The 19,523-nt window shown below is 45.4% G+C and overlaps 1 protein-coding gene across 1 annotated transcript in view; it reads left to right on the forward strand.

The window, feature by feature from the left end:
• LOC115094334 (relaxin receptor 1-like) overlaps positions 1 to 19,523 on the forward strand; it is a 153,428-nt gene that overhangs the window by 60,315 nt on the left and 73,590 nt on the right. The window contains exon 4 of the mRNA XM_029607281.1: positions 3,469 to 3,574. Within this exon, the coding sequence (XP_029463141.1) occupies positions 3,469 to 3,574 (106 nt within the window). The remainder of the gene's footprint in view (positions 1 to 3,468; positions 3,575 to 19,523) is intronic.

Here is a 19,523-nt window from a genome sequence, read left to right on the forward strand (position 1 = left end):
GCCCCAACCCATGGGCCTCAAGGCTCTGTGATCGTTCATCCCACGTTACTCTATACTGACCGCACCACTCACGGCCATGAATCGCAAAGGAGCCAACCCCTCGCAGTGGTCATCCGAGGCCATCTCGGCCTTTCAGAAACTCAAAGATGCATTCCTCAGAGAACCATGCTTATGCCACCTGGACCCTCGATGACCTTTCATCGTCGAAGTTGACGCATCAGACGTCGGAGTTGGTGCAGTACTCAGCCAACACTCCGCCAATCACACCTGCACCCCTGCTCATTCTTCTCTCGATGCTTCTCACCCGCAGAGTGTAATTATGGAATTGGGGACAAGGAATTATTGGCAATAAATTTTGCCTTTGAGGAGTAGCGCCCCTGGCTCGAGGGGGCTCAACACCAAATCACAGTGTATACAGACCACAAGAACCTTGAGTACCTGCACCATGCACAGCGCCTTAACCACCAACAGGCCCGCTGGTCTCTTTTCTTTACTCAATTCAATTTCTTACTACAGTACCGACCAGCCAATAAGAACACTCGAGCGGATGCTCTCTAGCGATCCGTCACCTCCGAAGATGTTCCGGACATCCCGCGTCACATCATTGACCCAACCAAGTTCTCTCTGCCACGTTCACTGTACCTTCCAGGAAGACGGTGGTTCCCCATCCACTTCGCAGAAAAATCCTCCGATGGGCACACAATTTCCTGCTGGCAGGCCACCTTGGTCAAGCTAGAACTCTTTCTACACTCCAGAGGTTCTATTGGTGGCCAACCATGAAGAAGGACGCTCAAGCATATGTGGAGTCGTGCCCCACTTGTGCTCATCAGAAGCCGCCAACGGGTCATCCCTGGGGACTCTTGCAACCACTTCCCGCCCCCAGTGAACTGTGGACGCACATAGCCACAGACTTCATAGTGGATCTTCCTTCCTCCTGTGGCAATAACACCATCTGGGTTACGGTGGACTGCTTTTCAAAAATGGCTCACTTTGTGGCTCTATCTAGCCTTCCTTCTGCCCTGGAGCTGGCGAGATTATTCATCCGCCACATCTTCCACCTTCACGGACTCCCAAGGCAAATACTCTCCGATCGAGGAGTACAATTTATGGCCAGGTTCTGGAGGGTCGTGTGCAAAAAGTATGACATCTCCTTGGACCTCTCATCGGCCTATCACCCGCAGGCCAATAGACAGACAGGACAAATTGGACCCTGAAACAATTTCTCCAAGTATATGTCAATTCACAACAAAATGACTGGTCCAAGATTCTCCCTTGGGCGGAGTTTAACCTAAACTGTCATGTGTCCACATCTACTGGGTCTTCGCCCTTCCAAATTGTGTACGGATGTCAACCTCTGCCTCCGCTTTCGCTATCTCTGTCAGTATCATCACCCACGGTGCAAGCCACTGCCCAAGAATTGCACCAACTCTGGGAAGACACTAAACGACTTCTACAATCAGCTGCCCAGAGGGCGAAGAAATGCTATGATGTCTACCATTGGGCAGCCCCTCAATTCACTCCTGGTGACAAGGTATGGCTTAGCACCCACTTTATTCGCCTGAAACTGCCCTCTGCCCGCTTTGCTCCCAGATACATCGGGCCTTTTCGGTACTTCATCGCCTAGGCCCAGTTACCTAAAGCTTGCGCCTCCCTACATCGCTCAAGATCTGTAACGCCTTCCATGTTTCTTTGCTGAAGCCACTCATCCTCTCTGACTTCTCCAAAAAGCCACCTGAACTCCAACATCTGGCATCTGAGGAGGACGTTACTTATCAAGTTCAGGATGTCCTGGATGTGCGAAAGCATGGAAGACGATGGGAATATCTGATCTCATGGGAGGGCTTTGGGCCCGAAGAGAATAGATGGGAGCCTGCAGTTAATATTCTCTATAAAGAACTGATCAAACAGTTCCACAGGTCTCATCCTAGGAAACCCAAACCTCCGGGAGGGACCCTAAGAAGGAGGGTACTGTTACGCCCCGTGGTCGCCAGTGCCTGCGACCCCTGTTCCTCACCTCCTTCTTTTCAGCTTTGGCCCCGTTGGGGGAACTTATGGCCTCTGCCAGCTCTCGTCGGCCCTCCTCCCTCCGTTCCTGGGCGTCCCAAGGCAGGATGGATGCTGCCGACCACTATCTTGGCCTCGGGATTCCCTAGGTGCGCGCGCACACTCCGGGGCCAGCTTTAACCACATCAAGGTGTGAACCTCAGATGACGTCATTCAACTTGGGTATTTAAATCCGCAGCTCCAGAGCACCTACGACTTGGCAACGAGTTCTTTCTTGCTGAATCCTACTCTCCGTTGGTCGTCGTTCCAGTTCCTGTTTCTGTGGTGTGAGACTTCTAGGGTACCCGCTCCTCAGGGGCCCTCTTCTGTCTCTTGGCTATCCGCTCCTCGGAGGGCCTTTGCCTGGACTTCTTCCTGCCTCTGTTCCTGAGGTCTTCCCCGGAACTCTCCTTGCTACTACAGCCCTGTGAGTACTACTACCATGACAGCACTGAAGACTCTCTATGGTGTACCCCGCTCCGCGGACCATTACCGTGACTTCACCATTGCTTCGCTGGCATACTCCGTTGCACGGACTTCAGACATCACAGTAACTACATCCATATTGGCATTCCCCGCTCCTCGGATATTGCCACCTTCACTACTACTAGCGCCTGGGTTGACGTTCCCCTGGCCCGCCTCCTGGGGTCACTCTTTCTCCTATTACTTTACTCCTGCTGTATCTCATCCTGTAGTCGAGACCTTGCCTACCCGACGGTGAGGCTCAGTGGGGCTCCACTCCGTGAGCTGTTACATCCCTCACCTCAGCTGAAGGGTCCACATACACACAGACACACACAGATCCTAACAAAAGTCTTATGAAACCTCCAGGAATAAGTCCGACCAAAGTTGACAAACCTGAGTCTGCTGGTGCAGTTCTAACTTTTTTGCTTGTTTATCTGTGGTTAGCATGTTGTGCTTCCCTGGAGAAGGCTTTAATAGGAGGCTTATCTTTGCACTGGATCCTTAGCTGCATAAATCTATCTATTCATCTGTGTCCTGAGTCCCTTTATGCTGATCCTAATCCTGATGGATCTGGATCTTTAAGAAAGCCAAATGTGTAGCGCCCTAGCCCCTGTTGGCTATACCTGCTGAACAGCTCTCTTGCTGACTGGTTGAGATGTGCCTTGATTCTGAAGTATACAAGTTAAGCTCATTACTTAAGTTCTGGTGCTAAGAATGTGTTTTTTCTTATTAGAAGTAAATCTCTTTGTTCTTTCTGGCTACATTGTGTCACTGGGGAAGCATCATGGAGTTTGGATTTATTCCATTCTGCTCTTGTAGCCAAGAAAACTCAGCAAGCCAAGGAGGTTCACCCATTCTCCTTAATCTAAAGTTATGGACTAAGCTTGTCTTTCTGTGTCTGGTACGGAGCATCACTTCTTGACTCTGTCTGCTTTCTCTTGTGCTTCTCCCCCTGCTCAGTGCTGGACCTCGTCCCAGAAAAATGTCAGTGTGGGGGGAAGATGATCAATTGCTTCAGCCAGAACTTACGCACAGTTCCCTCCGTTTCTTCCAACGTGACAACTCTGTGAGTAACCTGTTCAGGGTCACTTAGACTTCCTGGGATCTCCAAGTCACAGGGCTGCAAAGTAGACCGTGGAAAAAAGAGAGGGGTCAGCGGAACTGGTCTGCATAATCCTGGATTCTGGGACATCCAGTGCCCAAGAAACCTCAGGCCTTCGGGAACAGCCCGGAGACCAGTGCTGGTGATACCTATGATCTTGTAGAGAAAGAAAAACCCCAAATGCCATGAGATAAGGAAGGCTGAACCAGGCTGTGAGGACTTAGGACCACTTAATAGTCCTAGCCCTGAAGAACTGTAGCCTGGTGCAGGGAATATTGTCTTTCTGTCTGCAGACAATTGGACCAAAGATGTGTTAGGAATCGTGAGTTTGCAAAGGTCATGTGCTTAATCTGAAAAGGTGAGAGTGCTGGTTCCTGGGCATCGAGTTACTAATTTGATTCAAGAAAGCATGGGATAAATACAGGGCATTTCTAAGGGAGTGATAGGAATTATAAAGCTAGAGGTCTACATTCAAAGGCATTTAGCCAGCTAACTCAGAAGTTAGCCATCTAAATGAATATTTACGCACATATCCAGCTAAATTATAGCTGGCTGGTAAGTTAGTTGACTAGAATTTAGCTGGATAAGTTAAGGGGCGTTCCAAGGGCATAACTGGGAGGAGTTGAGTTAACAGGCTAACTCTCATATTCAGAGTTAGCTAGATGACGTAGCCAGCTAAGTCTGGTCAAGCCAAAGAGTTGCCCTAAAGCTAGCTAGATATAGTTAGCCAGCTAACTTTAAGAAAGCTGGCTATATTTAATAGTGCAGCTAAACTATCGACTATATCTCCAAAGTTAGCCAGATAAGTTTATCTGGCTAACTTTGCTATCCTGATTGTATCTGAATATGGACCTCCTAAATTAATTGGGTGAATGGAAGACTAGATGGGCCATATGGTCTTTTTCTCTTTCATGTTTCTATGTTTCTATGATCTGATAGAGATCTATAAAATGAGTGGAACAAAACTGGTAAACACAAATCGATTATTTACTCTTTCAAAAAGTATAAAGACTAGGGGACACACAATGAAGTTTCTAGGTAATACATTTAAAACAAATATGAGAAAATATTTTTTTACTCAACACCTAATTGAACTTTGGAATCTGTTGCCAGAGGATGTGATAAAAGCTGCTAGTGTAGCTGGGTTTAAAAAACGTTTTGTAAGGGGCTGAGCCAGAGCACCTAAGGTACTTGAAGAAAAAAAGTAAACTCTTGGCATTTCGTATCGCCTTTACACTGATGATATACAATTCTATTTTCCAACCAAACATAATTGGAATTCAACCCTAAAATTTCTTGAATTCTGCCTATCTAGTGTAAAAAAAAATAGTTATCTTACAACAAACGCAGCTTAAATCTTTCAAAATCCGAAATAATGATCTTAAGACACCTGCAATTTGAAAATATTCCCAATTCCACTCTTGTTGATAACATAACTATCAATATTTCTAATCAGGTACATAATCTCGGCATCATATTTGATCCACACACATTAAATCCATAACCAAAGCTTCCTTGTAAAACTTCGATCCTACTCTCTTCCGTACAGTACTCCAATCTCTGATCCTTACCGGTTTAATTACTGTAATTCTCTGTAGGTTTATCTCAATCTGCCATACACCCACTACAACTCTTGCAAAATGCTGTGGCACAGCTACTTTCCAACCGTAGATTACATGATCACATATCTCCAGTTCTCTTTCGATTGCACTGGCTACCAATCAAATGGTGCATTCAATATAAAACCTCGACTATTATACACAACCTCATCTACAATTACAGTTCCTGGCTGTCTGCCGCTTTATCTTTATATATCCCCTGTAGAAACCTCAGATCAAAAAATCAACTTCATTTACAAGTTCCATCCCCCGAAGGAAATAGACTGCCTATAACACAAGAGCGTGCTTTTTCAATCGCAGGCCCAATATTATGGAAGACTTTACCCTTTGACCTGAGATTAATCTCCAACAACAAAGACTTTAAAAAGGCACTTAAACACTATCTTTTCACATTAGCTTTTCCAGGCTTATGTACATCATCTGCTTCATAACGTATTCTTCTTTGATTCTTTTACTGTTTTATGACTTATTATTTTATGTTATTTTAAGTCTTTTTTTAATGTAATTAATTTTATGTTTTGCTTATTAATTATGTATGTTTTATTTGTAACCCTCCCCGAACTTTGAAGGGTGCAGGAAATAAATATGTTTAATTAAATAAATAAACAAACAAATAAATAAATAAATATAAAACAGGTCCTAAACAGATCGAGGCACAACTTCAGTGTGCACCCTGATTCAAAAGCATAAAGCACTGCTATCTGCTAAGTGATTGGTTTCAATATATTTATATATATTCCTCTCTTATAAGTAAATGTTAAAAGGTTTGCGCGTGTGCCCATAAACTTGCGTATTGGGCACATGAGCAAAAATACACCCAATTTTATATTGTGCGTGCAAGTACACATGTATCATTTAAAATATCCCTACCGCGCTTATGTGTTGGAGCCTTTACACATGTACTCACCAGTGACCTGGGGGGGGGAGAGAGAGACCCTTGGGCCCTAGACAGACCCAGAGCTGTAGCCAGGCAATTTGGCGCCTACAGCTACGTGAAAAACTGCACCCTCACCCATTACACAGCACATGACACCAAGCGTTGGGAGACTCTGTTCAATGTTTGTACAGCAATGCCCATGGCCAATGGAAGGGGATTAGGTGCCCTAGGAAAAATTTACAGCCTTGCACTCCCTCTACCCCATCACCCCCTTCTCACACACAATTTAAAATTTATTTATTTATTTATTTATTTAATGTCTCTTATATACCGATGTCCGTTCGCACATCGCATCGGTTCACATCGGTTCGCATCGGTTAAAATTTAGCATTTATAATCACAGATTTTACATGAAAAAGAACATTCAAAGCACAGTCTTCTGAGGTAAAAATATCACTTACAATCTGTATATTATATTTACATGCACTGCTGAGGTGCCAACCAGAAAACTTTGCAAAAAAAGCAAGACATACTTGGAACCTTTATGGTATTGGGCTTACTGTAATGCATCTTGGGCATGGGCATGACCCTCAGAGAGCCACGAGAAAAATAATTTCTATATAAAAATAGCACTAACTGCTAGCACTCAAACAGCAACAACCTACATATGTAAGTTAATACTATAAATATTACACTAGGCCTGAAATAGTAATAAACCCCTTATTAGGAAAATAGAACAATCCAAGGTGCAATAGATGCCTACATAGAAACTACACACTAACAACATAACTCACTTCAGTCACACATGCAAAACACAGACAGATCCTCAAATTCAGAATAAAGAGACCATACAGTATAAATAGAAATGTACAGACAAAAACTGAACTGGAAACTGCAACAAGCTAAATTCTGTATGCACTGCAACAGTGTAAAAAACAGAAACATTACCATTCTCCATAAAACAAAATTAGCAAAACCATACCAATAAAAAGAATAATTAAAAAAATTAATGAATAGAAGTGTTGTGTTGATGGCCTCAAAAGGCTTTGCATTCTGTTACATAGCGGGCCTCGAAAGGCCTTGCATTCTGTTGTGTAACAGTCGGAACAGCCTCGAAAGGCCTTGCATTCTGTTACGTAGCGGGTGTTTTAGTGTGCCCATGGGCCTCAGCCTGACCCCAGATGGAACCAGGACCGAACTGAGGGTTGGCGACGTGTCCCAGGATGGCAGAGACATGGTATTACCCTCTGCGCCAACAACATGATGATGTTGGTAGGAGAACGGTCCTCCGACCATTCCGAGCACTTTCGGACCTGCCGCTTGGATCGGCATGGAGCAGCAGGCCAGCCTGAGGATGAGGGCAGACAGAGGCCTTGACTCGAAGACATGACACCAAGGTTGATGCGACGGTATCACATACGAGGGTTGAAGCGAAGACATGACACCAAGGCTATTGAAGACATGACACCAAGGCTATTGAAGACATGACACCAGGGCTGTTGAAGACATGACACCAAGGCTGATGCAATGGCATCAGAGACGAGACGAGGAACTTGACAATGTCCAGACGAGAAGCTGGGCAGGTAGACATTGGCACTGTCTCTCAGGGCGCCCTACTCAGCCCACCTTCACGGGCGGACCCAACGGGCTGGTCACAGACCACCCTGTCCCACTGCGCGCACTACACAGCCCAAGGAGGCTGGTCACGGACCACGTGGAGAGCGGGACAAGCGCAGGGAAGAATCCAGCCAAGGTAGAACTTCGACGATGGAGCCAGATGTCATCCGGAGCTCCACAAGGGCTGGCAGGACAAGACGGCTCAGGAGCACAGGACACCAGTCCACTGCCGGCATCTCCCATGACAGCGACCCATCACCCAGAGATCCACGGCCGGCAGAACAGAAGGCTCCGGAGCAAGAACGAACACCAAGGAGGGCTAAAACACCAGGAAGTGAGACATCAGGAGATGAGACACCAGGACACCTGGACAGGGACCTCAGGCAATGAAGACATGGCATGACGAGACGACAAGATGAGACAAGAAGCTCCACGAAGAAGACAGAAGACCTGACTGAGCTCTGGTAGGCAGAAGCCTCCAGGACTGAAGACACTCCGATGCAAGGACAAGATCAATTGCAAAACCAGCCCTTTTATAGGGCTGCAACAGGAAACAATCACTAGATGGGGCCCAGGGCATATTTCTATGGGGCGACACTGCTTTTTCTTCTGCTGAAGACCCAACAGCCACACAGCTGTCCTTGGTGCCTTTTGGTAGCAGCACCTATAGCCGTGGCCATATTGGCCATAGGCACACTATGGCTTTGGGCAGACCAATGTTACACCATCACCCCAAAATCCCACCCTGAAGAAACTCAAACCCTCATCCCATCCTCTAGACTCCATCCCATCCAACCTCCTCATCTCAATACCAAATACTATTGCAAAGCCCATCGCAAAAATCATCAATTGCTCGTTAACCCAAGGACTAGTGTCCGATTCTCTAAAACAGGCCATCTTGAAACCTCTCCTTAAAAAACCCAACTTGTCAACTTCAGACCCAGCTAATTTCCGCCCCATTGCCAACCTTCCCATCATCGCCAAGATCATGGAGAAAATAATTAATAAACAACTCACAGAATTCCTGGAGGAACACAAGATCCTGGCACCTTCACAATATGGTTTTCGTAAATCTCTAAACATGGAATCACTTCTGATCTCGCTCACCAACTCCATCATCCTGAACATGGACAAAAAACAATCGCACCTACTGATTCTCCTTGATCTTTCGGCTGCCTTTGATACGGTCAACCATTCAATTCTGCTAGACCGGCTCGTGGACATTGGCATCTCAGGTTCTGCCCTGGCCTGGTTCCGTTCATTCCTCAGCAATAGATCATTCAAGGTAAAAATCAATAATAAACAATCACACTCAATTAGATCTAACTTGGGAGTCCCACAAGGTTCTGCCCTCTCACCAACCCTCTTCAACATATATCTTCTTCCTCTCTGCCTCCTCCTCACCAAGCTGAAAATCAAGCATTACATATACGCGGATGATGTTCAAATTCTCATCCCTATTAAGGAGTCTTTACAAAAATCCCTTATCTTTTGGGACAGTTGCTTCCAGGAAATCAGCTCACTCCTCTCTAAGCTTAACCTAGTCATCAACAAAGACAAGACCAGATTCCTCATCATCTCCCAAGATGAAAACCTCTTTACTAGGGAGACAGCCTATCGCCCAGAGGATCAGCCACAGGACGATAGCCACTCTCTCCCTAACTTCCCTTCAACAATTCCGGACAACCTCAAAAACACTTCTTACGTAAGAGATCTAGGCAAGCTCCTGGACAACCAGCTGAATCTCAAAAGGTTTGTCAACAATACGATGAAAGAGTGCTTTTTCAAATTACAAGTGCTCCTGCACTCCTATGATTTCCACTTGGTTATGCAATCAATCATACTCACCAAAGTTGATTACTGTAACTCGTTGCTGCTCGGGCTCCCGGCTGTCACCATAAAGCCACTACAGATGTTACAGAACTCAGCCGCCAGGATCTTAATGAACTCAAAAAAGAGGGATCACATCACGCCCATCCTTTACAACCTCCACTGGCTCCCTATCAAATATGGAATTCTCTACAAAGTGCTGACCATCATGCACAAAACCCTACACAACCTTGCCCCAATTGATCTCACCTTCCAGTTTCGCCCCAACAACTCCACTAGACCGATTAGAAGAGCATACCAAGGCACTCTCTTCGTCCCTCAAGCTAAAACGTCTCTAAGGAATAGGGCCTTTTCTACCGCAGGTCCTACTCAATGGAATACTCTCCCACCAGACCTCCGACAGGACGCCTGCCCAATCTCCTTCAAGAAAAAACTAAAAACATGGTTATTCAACCTTGCGTTTCCAGAACCCGCATGTTAGCTAACGCACTCTCTCCATAGTCGCAACACATCCCTGCTCATTTCTCCTCGCAAGTATGGTTTGTTATAATTTCTCTCTCAAATTTCGCTCTTATTTTCTCTAACACATGTTCCCTCGAAGAGGCCCACAGATACCCTTTGGTCTTATTCTCCATGTCTTTCTTCCATTTCTAGCCCTCTGCACCTCATCTTTACTCCTCCACCCTAATGGATCCAAGCCCATTTAATTGGATCGATCGCTTATTGTTACCTTTATTACTATGTAATTCAAATTGTTTACGTTGTTAGTTAAATTTCTTACTATGTTACCCAAAGTTTTCTTAAACATTCATGGTTCTATGTAACGCCCACAGGCAAGTTTTTTGTTCATTGTAAACCGGTTTGATTTGTATCTAATGCAAGAAGATCGGTATATAAAAACTGAAAATAAATAAATAGAGAATGTCAGACTGACCCTATACAGAGTCTCTCTCTCTCTCCAGGCTTGCGCCTCAGCTTTACCTCCTTATTCTTGATGCGCGTACTTCCTGGCTTCCTAAAATTTGCGTTGCTTGTGCACAGCCCACATATTTATTTATTTATTTATTTAACATGTTTTGTATACCGTCATTCGGTTTTGCCATCACAACGGTTTACAGGAAAAATATATATGAAGACAAAGTAACGTTAGGATTTTAACAGAGAGTATCATAGTTGAAAAAATTAGGTAACATTGGAGGAAAAATAATAGGGTTAGTTATTATATATAGGAAAAAGGTTCTTGAATGACTATTCTAGGTTTCGTGGTTGTGTTGAGATTTCATGGGTGGACAGGATGGTTTCTCTGTTTTCTTGGTGTTGTCTGGTTGAGAGTCTGTTGTTGTTGTTGATGATTAAGTGCGTCTGCATAGGCTCTGGTAAATAGCCAGGTTTTTAAATCTTTTTTGAAGGTTTTGGTGTCTGATTGAATTCTTACATTGTAGGTAAAGAGTTCCATAGAGAGGGGCTGGCGATGGATATAGCTCTCTCAGGGGATGTTAATAGATGCATGCTTTTTGCGTGAGGGATTTTGAGGAGGCCTTTATTCATTGAGCGAAGGTTCATTTTTGGAGCATGTAATTCAATGTGTTTGGTTAGCCAGTAGTTTTGTTGTCCTGTGATTATTTTGTGTAGGACTGATAAAACTTATGGGGTAGATTTTAAAAGCCCTGCGCGCCTATTTTGCATAGGCCGCCGACGCGCACAAAGCCCTGGGGCTTCGTAAAAGGGCGGGAGGGGGCGTGCCCGGGGGCGTGTCCAGGGTCAGGGGGCGTTCCGAGGCGGGTTCGGGGGTGTGACGACTGTTCGGGGCGGGCCGGGAGGGCGGTCCTGAGTCCCCCGGCACTGCGGCCTGTGCCGGGGGATGGTGAGGCGGCGCGCGCAAGTTACACCTGCTTCGAGCAGGCATAACTTGCACAACAAAGGTAGGGGGGGATTTAGGTAGGGCTGGGGGGTGGGTTAGATAGGGGAAGGGAGGGGAAGGTGGGGGGACATGGAAGGAAAGTTCCCTCTGAGGCCGCTCCGATTTCGGAGCGGCCTTGAAGGGAACGGAGGCAGGCTGCGCGGCTCAGCGCGCACAGGCTGCCAATTTTGCGCAGCCTAGCGTGCGCCGACCCCGGATTTTATAAGATACGTGCAGCTATGCGCATATCTTATAAAATCCGGCGTACCTGTGTTTGCGCCAGTTGCGTGAACAAACGTACGCGAGCGCGTACTTTTTTAAGATCTACCCCTATTTGCGTATATGGGGCTGTTTTTGTAACAGCAATGCCTTTACAATCTACCTTTTAGTGTGCACTTCAAAAGTTTTGTGTTCTGTTGTTAAATCCTTTTCTCTGATCTTTTTCTCCTATAGAGTTTTTAAAATATTTCCATCTCCAACTTTTAAAAGGTGCTTTTTTTCTGCTGCTCCTGCATTTGAGTTTTATTAACCTGATCTATCCCATCTGTATATTTTCACAGTGAACTTGCTTGTAGACCAGAACTCTTTAGCGAATAATTATTAATAGTTCTCTGGGTTATTTGGAATAAGCTGTTGCCCAGGTTGTTTTTTAATATTCCTATTTTAAAAAGCTGTTGCTTTGTAGCCTGGTTGTTAAATCTGTCTGCAGAATTCTTTTACTTTTTCCTTTGCTTGCATGTGTGACCAGGGTCAGGAGGGTGTTCTCCTTCCAGTACACAACCTGTCTGGCAGGGTTTTCCCTCTGAGTCTACTTTAAGGGCTTTTTGAGATTATTATTAGGAGCTTCACCTGTGTGAGCCGCCCAGGGACAGGGAAGATCCGCCCCTGAAGGGCGGTGACCTGCTGTGAGGAGGGGACTTCACTATTTTGATTCTGTTTTTCGGGGGGGGGGAGAGAATACTTTTTGTTAGAAGATCCAGGGGGAGGTTTGGCTGCCCCTTCCTTCCTGTTTGAAGCCGGAGAATATCTTGTTTTCCAAGAGGATTCCTCGCCATGAAGGATCCTGTGAGAGAGCATTAAAGAGACTGCGTAACATTCAAGAAGATCTCCTAACCATGAGTAAAGGAACATTTCAGCAGCTGGAAACACCCATCAGGTGCTTCACCCCCTGGGGAGAGAGAGAGAGATTTACTCTCTGTGCCATGGATGTTTTGTCAAGGTTATCGGTTTTGGAAGGGGTTTTTCCCCAGCTTAAAAGACCCTGTCCATCTGGGAGCTCCACTTAATTAATCCAAGAGAGTGAGAGTTTTCCCTGGTTCCCAATATAAGTGAGTCCTGCACAGACAGAAGGAAGAGATTGTAAAGAAATTGAGAAGATAATACTGTGGTGTTGCAGTTGTAGATTTGTGCCGTTCATCATGAGGGTTAACAGTAAAGACTTATTTTGGACACTATCGAAGTGACTCCAGAGTATTTATTTTGCCCTCACTGCATCCACTTAAAGGACAGGCATCCCCCCCTCCAGGAGAAACAAAAGTAAATGTGTAAAGAAACCACCCCCGTCGCATCTCACATCGGGACTTGAAAGGATATCGCTAGGATATTAATATCGCTAGGATATTAAGTCGGAGGGTGAACAGAAAAGCAGTATTTTCTGGTTTTCTGTGCACTTTCCCGGGCTCCTCATAAATTAATGCCTGCTTTTGGGCAGGCGTTAATTTATCAGCTAAAATGTACGGCTTGGCCGCACATTTTCCTTTTGAATTCCGGGTCAATGACTCATAGGTTCATCAACATGCATTTGCTTGTGATGAGCGCTGTTAGTTTTCAGGGGGTTTGGTTGCGCATTTTCGAGGCGCTGAACCCCTTACAGCATAAGGGGGTAATAGACACCCCTCGAAAACATGAAGCCAAATGCGTATTGAACAGTGCGCACGGCCGAGCACACTTTACAGAATCGGCCCGCTAGGCAGGGAAAGGTTCCAGCTCCAAAGAGTAACAAATAAGCTTGTGTACCCACCTGTGCAGGAGAGGCACGCCGAGGCGGGGTTTACAAGTAGAATCTGTTATTTCCAGTATGAAATATATCAAGGCTGCTTTTTATTCTAAGCAGAACTTAGCTTGGTGAACCTGCAGGAGAGTTCAAAGATTAGATTTACCTGTCCTTTCTAGTCCATTGTACAAACCTGCCTCTATAGGGGAGGAGCCAGTATACTGAAGGCACTAGAAGAAAAAAAAAAGTAAAACAGGTCCTAACCAGATCGAGGCATGCTTTCAATGTGCACCCTAATTCAAAAACATACAGCACTGCTGTATCTGCTAAGTGATTTGTTTCAAGATATTTATATATCTTCCATTTTTAGTGTGCACTTTAGAAGAGCACTCAATGTGATCTACTTGGATTTCAGCAAAGCTTTTGATACTGTCCTGCATAGGAGGCTTACGAATAAAATGAGAAGCTTGGGAGTGGATTACAAACTGGTTGACTGACAGGACACAGTGGGTAATGGTAAATGTAACCTACTCTGCAGAGTAAGAGTGCCACAGGGATCGGTTTTGGGACTGGTTCTGTTCAATATCTTTCTGAGTGACATTGTGGAAGGGATAGAAGATAAAGTTTGTCTATTTGCAGATGATACTAAGATCTGCAACAGAGTGGACACACCTGAAGGATTAGAGAGAATGAAAAGAGATTTAAGAAAGCTGGAAGAGTGGTCAAAGATTTAGCAGGTGAAAGTTTGATATACACGGACCAAGGGAAGGACCTTGGGATGATAGTGTTTGCCGATCTGAAGGCAGCGAAGCAATGTGACAAGGCGATAGCTAAAGACAGAAGAAAAGTGGGCTGCATAGAGAGAGGAATAACCAGTACAAAAAAGGATATGTTAATGCCCTTGTACAGGTCCTTGGTGAGGCCTCACCTGGAGTACTGTGTTCAGTTCTGGAGACCGTATTTCAAAAAGGATAGAGACAGGATGGGGGCGGTCCAGAGAAGAGCGACCAAAGTGGTGCAGGGTCAGTATCTGAAGACATAGTAGGAGAAGCTGAAGGACATAAATATGTACAGCCTGGAAGAGAGGAGGTGCAGGGGAGATATGATACAGACCTTCAGATACCTGAAAGGTTTTAATGATGCACAAACTTCAAACCTTTTCCATTCAAAAGAAATCAGTAGAACTAGGGGTCACAAAATGAAGCTCCAGGGGGAATGACTCAGAACCAACGTCAGGAAATATTTCTTCATGGAGAGGGTGGTGAATGCCCTTCCGGAGGAGGTGGTGAAGATGAAAACAGTCAAAGAATTCAAAGGGGCATGGAATAAACACTGTGGATCCCTAAAGGCAAGAGGATGGAAATGAAGAAAAGGGTGCAATGGGGTAACTTGCTGGTGTGTTGGTTTCTACCTTTAGCCAATAAGCCTAATACTTTTGATGCAACAACAACATTGCCCTCTGCTTCAATAGCAGGGGAAAAGGGGAGTTGGATTCAGACAACAACCAAGGAGGGCCTTAACTTTTATGGTCTGGGGAATTAATAAGCATGGGGGTAACCTGCACGGAGCAGTAGTTACCACCCTTAGCAGAAAGCATGGGATTACTACCCTTAACCAATAAGCCCTGATACTTTTGATGCAACTGCAACATCACCATACCTGGGAATTCTCAGGATTTCACCCTGAGTCTCAAGGAATTTACATCAATTGCAGGGTCTCAGGGGAAACACTAGAAATCTCAGGGCCTCTCTGTATACAGCTCAGCCACTCCCCCTCCTCAGTAAGCCTGCAGAGAACAGGAGAAGTGGGGAGAGCCTGGAGCAGACACTGCAAGCAGCATGTGGGGAGAAACTGGAGAGGGGGCTGCAATACACACACAACTCAGTCTGCAGCTGTGATTCCAGGACTTGGGAATCACTCAGCCAAGGGTAGAGTGAGGACGCATAAGTCATGGAGCTGAGACTTATGGGGGGGGGGGGGGGGGAGAGCAAAGAGAGTGCTGGAGTCAGGGAGAGACAAAGGGGAAGTATGCTGGGGTCATATCTGGAGGGGGGACAGGTGAGGGTGATGCATGGGAGAAAATGAAAATAGGATTACTTGGGTGGAAGAGAGAAAGCTGATACATATTATTCTATTCTTTCCCCCCACCCTCTGCTAATCAACAGCATACTCAAAAGATCCCAGGTATGAACTTAACTCTCCACTTTGATGGTGGTAGGATGGTGAGGGGTGGAAGAGGAATTGGATTCAAAAAGCCACCAACAGGGGCCCTGACTTTTACAGACACACAGACATAAGTGGAAAAAGCATAGGAATGCTTTTAAGACCAAGTCCATAAGTAAAACACATCAGCACTATCTGAATTTTCAAGAAGGCTCATCAAATAACTGCACAGAGCAGCAGTTGCTACCCTTAAGAGAAACATAGGGTAATCTGATTGGCACAGCATATACTACCATAAGAAGCTTGCTGGGCAGATTGGATGGACCATTTGGTCCTTTTCTGCCATCATTATTAAGTTACTATGTAAGGATCCATTGCAGGATTTTCTCCCAACCTGCATGTGGCACTGTGAACTGTTTTGGACTATCTAGCCAGTACTTCTACCCAGTATCCCTCACTTCTCTATGGTGGCCATCTTGTTTCCTGCATAGACCTGTTTTTATACGGAAGCATGTACATCGTAAGTTGTTAGAGCTTGGTCCTACCAGTCCTCGTACTCTAGCTCTGTTCCCAAATCTGGAAGACTGCCTTGCTTTTGGATTCTACATTCGGTGCTCCTGCTTGTTCTCATCCCTGGGTTCCTGGGTTCCTGTTTTTTTCCTGTACCTGGCCATGCCCCAGGCCTCTCGTTCCTGTTTTTGCTGGGGTCAATCCCTGCTTCTTATGTCTCACCAGCCACCAGCACCAGAGGGCTCAACCTGAAGGGAAGGTGGTTGGCCCAGGTGGAAGTCCCTCTAACATCAGTGACCTGGATTTGACTCCCCTGACCTTCTGACACTCATTTCTCGGGCAACTCACAGATGACAGGTTTGGACAAATTCTTGGAAGAAAAGTCCATAAACCCTTATTAAAAATGGACTAGAGGAAATCTACTGCTTATCCCTGGGGGTAAGCAGCATGGAATCTATCAACCTTCTGAGATCCTGTCATGTATTTGTATCCTGGATTGGCTTATTGGACCCTCAGTCTGATCCAGTTGTTGCGTCTGTCGGTCGCAGGTGGCTGCGACCTATGCTGCTCACCTCCTTTCTCTATATAGCTCCAAGTCTGGGCAGAATGGCGGCCTCCGCTTCCATGCGCCGACCCCCATGGCATGCCTGGGACGGCATGGGCGCTCCCAGCAGCCATATTTCATCCGGGGTTACTTAGGCATGCACGCGCCTGTCACCCTTTTAACTACGTCATGGCGGGAACCTCGGGGGCGTCCCCACCACATGACATAACCCATTCTCGATACTTAAACCCAGCTGACCATCTGAGCTATGAGTTAGCAAGGAATCTCGTCCTGCTAGTTCCGCTACTCTGGGACTTCCTTACTGACTACTGGGTGACCTAGGTACCCGCTTCTCGGGGGCCTTACCTCACTCAGGGCTATCCGCTCCTCGGAGAGCCATCTCTCTCTCTTCTCATTTCAGTGAGTTCCTGCATCATCTTCATCTACTCCGGCTGATCCTGCTCCAGTCATCCTCGGGGCTTTACCAGCTCTGCCTCTACCTTCTGGGGCTCTTAGGGAAGATAAGGCCATTGAGAAAGATTAAATGAATTCTTTGCTTCCTTGTGTACTAATGAGGATGTTGGGGTGATACCAGTTCCAGAGATAGTTTTCAGGGGTGATGAGACATATGAACTGAACCAAATCACTGTGAACCTGGTAGATGTAGTAGGCCAGATTGACAAACTAAAGCGTAGCAAATCACCTGGACCGGATGGTATGCATCCTAGGGTACTGAAGGAACTCAAAAATGAAATTTCTGATCTATTAGTTAAAATTTGTAACCTATCATTAAAATCATCCATTGTATCTGAAGACTGGAGGGTGGCCAATGTAAACCCGATATTTAAAAAAGGCACCAGGGGCGATCCGGGTAACCAGTGAGCCTGACTTCAGTGCCAGGAAATATAGTAGAAACTATTCTCAAGATCAAAATCTTAGAGCATATAGAAAGACATGGTTTAATGGAACACAGTCAACATGGATGTACCCAAGGGAAATCTTGCCTAACAAATCTGCTTCATTTTGTTGAAGGGGTTAATAAACATGTGGATAAAGGTGAAGTGGTAGATGTAGTGTATTTGGATTTTCAGAAGGCGTTTGACAAAGTCCCTCATGAGAGGCTTCTAAGAAAACTAAAAAGTCATGGGATAGGAGGTGATGTCCTTTTGTGGATTACAAACTGGTTAAAAGACAGGAAACAGAGACTAGGATTAAATGGTCAATTTTCTCATTGGAAAAGGGTAAACAGTGGAGTGCCTCAGGGATCTGTACATGGACCAGTGCTTTTCAATATATATATATAAATGATCTGGAAAGGAATATGACGAGTGAGGTTATCAATTTCCAGATGATACAAAATTATTCAGAGTAATTAAATCACAAGTGGATTGTGATACATTACAGGAGGACCTTGCAAGACTGGAAGACTGGGCATCCAAATGGCAGATGAAATTTAATGTGGAGAAGTGCAAGGTGTTGCATATAGGGAAAAATAACCCTTGCTGTAGTTACATGATGTTGGGTTCCATATTAGGAGCTACCACCCAGGAAAAAGATCTAGGCATCATAGTGGATAATACTTTAAAATCATCGGCTCAGTGTGCTGCAACAGTCAAAAAAGCAAACAGAATGTTAGGAATTATTAGGAAGGGAATGGTTAATACAACGGAAAATGTCATAATGCCTCTGTATCGCTCCACGGTGAGTCTGCACCTTAAATACTGTGTACAGTTCTGGTCACCGCATCTCAAAAAAGGTATAGTTGCGATGGAGAAGGTACAGAAAAGGGCAACCAAAATGATAAAAGGGATGGAATAGCTCCCCTATGAGGAAAGGCTGAAGAGGTTAGGACTGTTCAGCTTGGAGAAGAGACAGCTGAGGGGGGATATGATAGAGGTCTTTAAGATCATGAGAGGTCTTGAACGAGTAGATGTGAATCAGTTATTTACACTTTCAAATAATAGAAGGACTAGGGGGCACTCCATGAAGTTAGCAAGTAGCACATTTAAGACTAATCGGAGAAAATTCTTTTTCACTCAACGCACAATTAAACTCTGGAATTTGTTGCCAGAGGATGTGGTTAGTGCAGTTAGTGTAGCTGGGTTCAAAAAAGGTTTGGATAAGTTCTTGGAGGAGAAGTCCATTAACTGCTATTAATCAAGTTTACTTAGGGAATAGCCACTGCTATTAATTGCATCAGTAGCATGGGATCCTCTTAGTGTTTGGGTAATTGCCAGGTTCTTGTGGCCTGGATTGGCCTCTGTTGGAAACAGGATGCTGGGCTTGATGGACCCTTGGTCTGACCCGGCATGCAATTTCTTATGTTCTTATTCTCGGATTACCCCGCTTGCGGACCACTACCGGATCCATTGTGTCTTGTGCATTACACCAGCGGCTTCCGGCCTACCCCACGCTGCGGACCACTCCTGGGATAGCCTGCACAAGCAAGCCTAGAAAACGTATTCACCAGGACTCTCCGTGCTGCGGAGCTCTACTGGACTATCAGCTAATTCCTAATTCATCTGCTTTGCTTTACAGGATTGCTGTATAATAAAGTTGTTCCACATTTGTTTGTCTGCTGAGACCTTGCCTGTCGGGGGAAGGGCCCACAGGGCTCCTCCCTGTGGGTGGAGTCTTTGTTCGCCTGGACCCAAGGGCCCACTATTAAGTTCAAGACACACCGAACATAACACCAGTGTGGCAAATCTTACGTTCTTATGTAATTTCCAAAATAAAGGAGTTATCCAGGAGTTTCACCCATAGGTGAAAACCAGCCTCCCTTCAGCAAGTGAAAGCGTGTGTGCACTTTAAGAATGTGCATATGTTTAACCCTAGGTGCAAGGGGCAGAGGTAGGACTGG

Source organism: Rhinatrema bivittatum, chromosome 6, assembly GCF_901001135.1.
Source record: "Rhinatrema bivittatum chromosome 6, aRhiBiv1.1, whole genome shotgun sequence".
NCBI lineage: Eukaryota > Metazoa > Chordata > Amphibia > Gymnophiona > Rhinatrematidae > Rhinatrema > Rhinatrema bivittatum.